The sequence below is a fragment of the Hipposideros armiger genome, unplaced genomic scaffold, assembly GCF_001890085.2.
Source record: "Hipposideros armiger isolate ML-2016 unplaced genomic scaffold, ASM189008v1 scaffold_397, whole genome shotgun sequence".
NCBI classification, from domain to species: Eukaryota; Metazoa; Chordata; class Mammalia; order Chiroptera; family Hipposideridae; genus Hipposideros; species Hipposideros armiger.
Genome location: NW_017731747.1, coordinates 1402760 through 1408307, shown reverse-complemented (window position 1 = coordinate 1408307; position 5548 = coordinate 1402760). Strand labels below are relative to the sequence as shown.

The following is a 5548-nucleotide window of genomic DNA, read 5'->3' as shown; positions in this document are numbered from 1 at the left end:
CTAAGACCATCGGAAAACAAAAAGATATTTACATTACGATTCATAACATTAGCAAAATTACAGTTATAGAGTAGCAACGAAAATAATTTTATGGTTCGGGGTCACCACAACATGAGGAACTGTATTAAGGGGTTGCGGCATTAGGAAGGTTGAGAACCGCTGCTAGTCCCTGAAGCAGGTATTTGACCCTTAAAATTTGCTCCATTATACTGTTATCCATCTTTTTACAGATGACTGACATTTTCACCTGTTTAGATCATAAAACCTTCAAGACAAGGGCCTGCTCTAACACAACAGCATACCCTCAGCACCCAGCCCAGATTCTTAGCACAGAGCAGGCCCTCAATAAATGTGGATAAAGATTTCACAATTCCTTCCCTCCCTTTTCAAATGCAAGGCGTTACTAATACCCTCTCTTCTCCTAATACTCACATGGACTAGAAACCAAAGAAAGAGAGTCTGTTGTTGATTATCTAGCTAGAGATGGACCTCCACCCTGCTTCCTGTATTTGGGGACATGTCTGTTTGTTAGGACTCCATCAGAGGGCGGAGAAAGGCAGTGAGGTGAAGCTCAGGCCAGTTCAGTTGCTGATTTACTAACATATCTGATTTAAAATTACAGCCAAAATGAGGTTTTACGTTACCTGAGCATTTCAAAGAACATCACCACTCGGGTCTCACATTACCTCAGATAATACTGGAATCTTGAGCTGGCTGAATTGGGAGGAAGGCCCAAGTACATACTCTGGGAGATTATCATTCCACACCTTCTGTCTGTCCTCCTCCAGTGACACAAAGGAAAATTTAGTGATGACCTGACTTGGTTTCATTTCATTTCATATTGCTGGATCTCCAAGGCGCACGGGATGGTATCGCTGGCAGGGGCTTGACATGGAAAGGGAGTTTGAAGTTGAACACACTGAGATAAGATCAGTAAGGAAGCCGGCAGCCAGATGACTTGGGCATCAATAGCCGAGTGCGTGCAGCAGCAAACCCATGCAAAGAGCTCTGTGACAATACTTAACACAAATCTTTCAGGGAAACGACATTTTTAGGCCTTGGGTGGTATACTGTTAGATCTAGGCCACTACGCTGCTTCTTTAATACATCTGAAAGACCCAAGGTAAAATGCTTTCAGGGACTCCAAAAGCAATCACAAGTCAACCCTGCTCAGGAAATTATTTCTAGTTTTTCTTCTGAGCTTGCGTACATTTTGAGTGTGCTGCTCTCCTGATGATTCTACATCATGGAAAGCTAATTCTGGGCTTACGAGGATTCTTCTTTCATTACTCAAAATCATAAGTTACTTTTCCTACAGTAAATAATATTGGAATATTACTGTTAGTACATCTACTACTCTAGTAAAAGCAGCTTAGAATCAAAGCCTATTGGTGGGGAAAGGGTCTGCCAGCACTTTGTAAATCACGGCACACTCATATGTTTTATTTACTCCTCTTTTGCTTCAAATCTTACTGATGAGGTCAGTAGCTCCCAGGTAAAAGAACTACGTTTCTTGTGAAAACAGAAAACATGCCACAGATGTTCGCGAGCTTTAGCCTTCACATATACACATTGGCTAAAGTCAGCAAGATGTAGAAACAACTCAGTCAAGCCCCTCGTTCAACAGAACATGAGCCCTGAGGTTCCGAGAAGTTAAGCAACAATGCAAGGTGACTTAAGTAGCTAGAAGAATATATGCAGGCACTAAGAGCTTTATGTATCTTGCTCATTTAATCCTCCCTACAACCTTTTAAGGTTAAGTACGAGTATAATCTCCACTCTAAAGATGAGGAAACTGAGGCACAGCGAGGTTAAGCTATATGCCTTAACACTGCACAGCTGATAAAGAGGTGGGGCTGGATTACAACCCAGGTGCTCCAGCGCCCAGGCTCTGAACTGCTAAACCTCTAGGATTAAAACCCAGGACTCGGGCTGGCAAAGTGGCGCATTGGTTGGGAACTGGCTTGGGATGCCGGAGGGCCCCGGCTCGGATCCCACATGTGGGGGCGGGTGACGCTGCCCTCTACAGCTGAGATGTTGGGCGGCGGTTCGGCCTGGAGCTGGGCTGCCCGTGAGTCGTCAGTGACGGCGTGGGCTGCAGCCCCTGTGGCGGTGGGTTGCCGTGGGCTACCGTGTGTGGCCAGCAGCCAGCGTGAGCGGCCGTCAGGGACTGATCTGCCTCGCCCGGGAGGAGTGCAGTGATGGTGCCAGCTTGGGCCGGTGGGGCAAACGTCCTCCACGGCTAGACTGAAGAACAAAACAACAGCGACTTGTCTGTTCCCCTTCCCCCAATTCCCCAGCACTGTTCCCATCCCCCCAATTCCCCAATTTAAAAAAAAAACCCAGGACTCTTGAGCCCCAGGAGGGTTCTCTCTATCACAAATAATTCTAAGGCTATGAAAGAGCAAACCACATTTGAATAGGTCTGCAAACTTTGTTGGATCCTGATTAGAGCAAATGCCTAATCAAAGGTGTTTCTTAAGCAATCTGGAAAATCTGAATAGCATATCAACAGATTATTGTATGCATCATAATAGCATTATAGTTATGTAAGAAAATATTTGTATTTTTAACAATACATACCAGGTATACAGGGGTGAAATGACAGGAGGCCTAGAACTCACAATCACACACAAAAAAATTGAAAAAAAGGGACAACTGAAGCAAGTCTGGCAAAATCTTGATAATTACTGAATATGGGTAATGGTATATAAGGGTTCATATCATACTATTCTCTCCACTTTTTTGTTTATTTTCAAGTTTTTCCAAGTAAATTTATACAAAATCATTTTTAAAGGTCCACAAACCTAAGCCTATAAAAACAAATGAAGCTATGGAACAATAAAAATTCATGAGCACATCTCACTTTTACATTTTAAAGTTTGTTTGTTAAATGGAAGCCTTTCTAACCCACTGAACTATTTAATTTTGTTGTTACTGAACTCAGTACTAGCCACTCATCAATACTACAAGCATGGGAAGAGCTAGTTAAATCAATACCCTGTTCATTTTTTCCTTTTAGTCCATCTAGAGAATTGCTTTATTAGTCAGCTAGTTAAGAATATTTAATGAGCATTTATTATGCTGGAGGCAGTGTATTATATTAGCACTGACCCAAGTCATCAAAGACAGAGCAGAGTAATACTTCCATCCAAGCACAGATCGATGGACCACGCGATTCCAAACCCTGGCTTGGTTGTTGCTCTGCCCCCTGCATGGATCAGAGTTACCTTCTTAGATCCTCCTTAGAACAAAGCCAAGCCAGAACCTATGTGGCAGATGCACCTGCTGGGGCTTCCTCTCAGACACTGGGGAGCAACAAGAGGAAGCAGGCAGTGGAGGTGAGGGAAGTGAGATTTATGGGTAATTTTTAGGATCTATAAGCTATTCCAAATTCCTCCTTCCGAAATGCAGACTACCATTGTAATGCATATCCTATTCAGCAGGGAGCCTTTTGCTCACCTGAGTAGGCCCACCTGCTTACCTGCATTTTGTATTTGTTTCATCCCAAATTTTATCAGACAAGTGACCACAGAGAGACAACACTAGGAACTGTGACACCAGCCAGGCATCTGGCTGTTCATGCTTAAGAGTATCCAGGGAAAACAGATATACTATTAAAAGTGTCATGAGGTAATACAGTAGATGTCACACATAGGAATGGACACCACTAGGTTACTATCAGTAGACCATCCACCCACAGGAAAAGCAGATAGTCAAGGACTGCTACACATCAGTAATCAGCAGCATTGTGCCTATGTCGGTACTTCGGTGCTCAACCTGATGGTTTATTAGTGGTATCCCCTCTTTAGTTCACGTCTGCCAGCACTTTGTAAATCATGACACAGTCCTAGGTTTTATTTACTCTTCTTCTGCCTCAAATCCCTGATGAGGACAGTAGTCCCCAGTTAAAAGAACTAAGTTTCATGTGAAAACAGAAAAGATGCCACAGATGTTTGCCGGCTTTATCCTTAATGCACACACATCAGCTAAAGTGAGGAAGATGCAAACGTCCTACTTAAGCCAAAGCAACAGAATTTGGTTAGGATTATGGATGAGATGCCAGGTTCTGGTCTTTTCCCAACTCCTGCTCTACTCCTTACAATAAACTTCAGTAAAATAGAAAAATAAAATCCCTGTTTATTAAGTAAATTGGAGTTTGAGGAATGTCGAGTCGGCAGAGCTGGCAATTGAGAGAAAAATCAAACTGCGCAAGTAGGATTTGGAAATCAGCAAAGCTTCATCTCCAATCTCCACAAACAAAATTCATGTCATACTGCGTCTGCCAGGAAGGGCACTATCTGCCCATGTATTAAGAGACCTGGCACTCCACCCCCATAATACCCCACACACAGCGCCACAAAGCCCAGAGAATCACTCCCAAGACCCATCTTCTCGCATCGTTCCAACAAACACAAGTCACCCACCCACAAACAAGTCTCTTTCAAGAAAACAAATGCCAGAGACAATGCAAGTTGCTGCTAAAAGTTTCCAGCTGCCCTGGAGAGCATGCTGCTGCTCAAACGTCGCTTCTCTCCCGCACTATCCAAGTGATCCGCGAGTACTGCGTTTCCAAATATAGCAGGACCAGCCCTGGCTGTGGAAAAGTTGATTTAAAACTTCATCTCCCTCACGCCCAGGGGCCTATTCTCTAAAGGCGTTCTGCTACGACCATATTAATCTCGGAGTTGCTTGCTTCGCTTGCTTTAAATACCCAAACTTCGTAGTAATTGGCCCCAAGCTGAAATTATCAAGGGTTCCTATCACGCCCCCTAACACTCCATAAGAGGAGGCCAAACCTCAGGTAGCCGGCTAGAAGAGGGAGAAAAGGATGAGGAACCCCTTTCCTTTGCCTCTGAAGCTCAGCCCACCCAAAGGGTCCGCAGGGCCATCTCCCACCCTGAGATGAGGACTGGAAGAGGAAGACCCCATCTCCACTCCCCTGCGCCCCTCCAGGCTACAGGTGCCAAGCTCCTCCAGACACCGGAGTAAAGGGGGCCTGAGAAGGATGGGAGGGAAAGGAGAATAATTTCCCAGTTGGCAGACAGAGGTGAACTGGGGGGAGGGAATGGATGGCGATTTCACTTTCAGGAAATTTCCCAAGAGGGAAGGGGCAGCAATGGGAGAGGACCCCCTCCCAGATGCAGGGTGGGGGCCTGGAAGTTGCTGCCCCTCCAGGACCGTCACTTCTCCCCTGTAACGCTCCTGTCGCCCTTCCCCAACCCCTCTTAATCCTGAAGACCCAGCAGGGTCTGCGGATCCACCTCGGCCCGGCCGACACAGAGGAGCGTAGAGGAGGCGGCCGCCCGCCCCCCTTCCTCGGTCCCTCTTCCCGCACTCACCAGGAGCACCGAGCCGCGCACTACTTCCGACACGCTCTGCCGCAGCTCGGCCGCCGTGCCCGGCTTACTCAGCCCGCGGGTGAACTTCCGAGTCTCCGCCGACACAGGGAGCAGCGATAGCTGCGACATCTTCGGAGCCGCCGCGCCTGATCCCGCGGTCCGGCCCGGCCGCCCCGCCGCCAGGTGAGCCCTCAGCGCTCCGCCCG

General features: G+C 46.6%; 1 protein-coding gene across 1 annotated transcript in view; it reads right to left on the bottom strand.

Moving 5' to 3' along the window:
- The window catches only part of DOCK9 (dedicator of cytokinesis 9), a 285969-nt gene extending 280430 nt beyond the window's left edge, over positions 1–5539 (bottom strand). The window contains exon 1 of the mRNA XM_019663653.1: positions 5343–5539. Within this exon, the coding sequence (XP_019519198.1) occupies positions 5343–5471 (129 nt within the window). The 5' untranslated portion in view covers positions 5472–5539. The remainder of the gene's footprint in view (positions 1–5342) is intronic.
- Between the last annotated feature and the right edge of the window lie 9 nt (positions 5540–5548).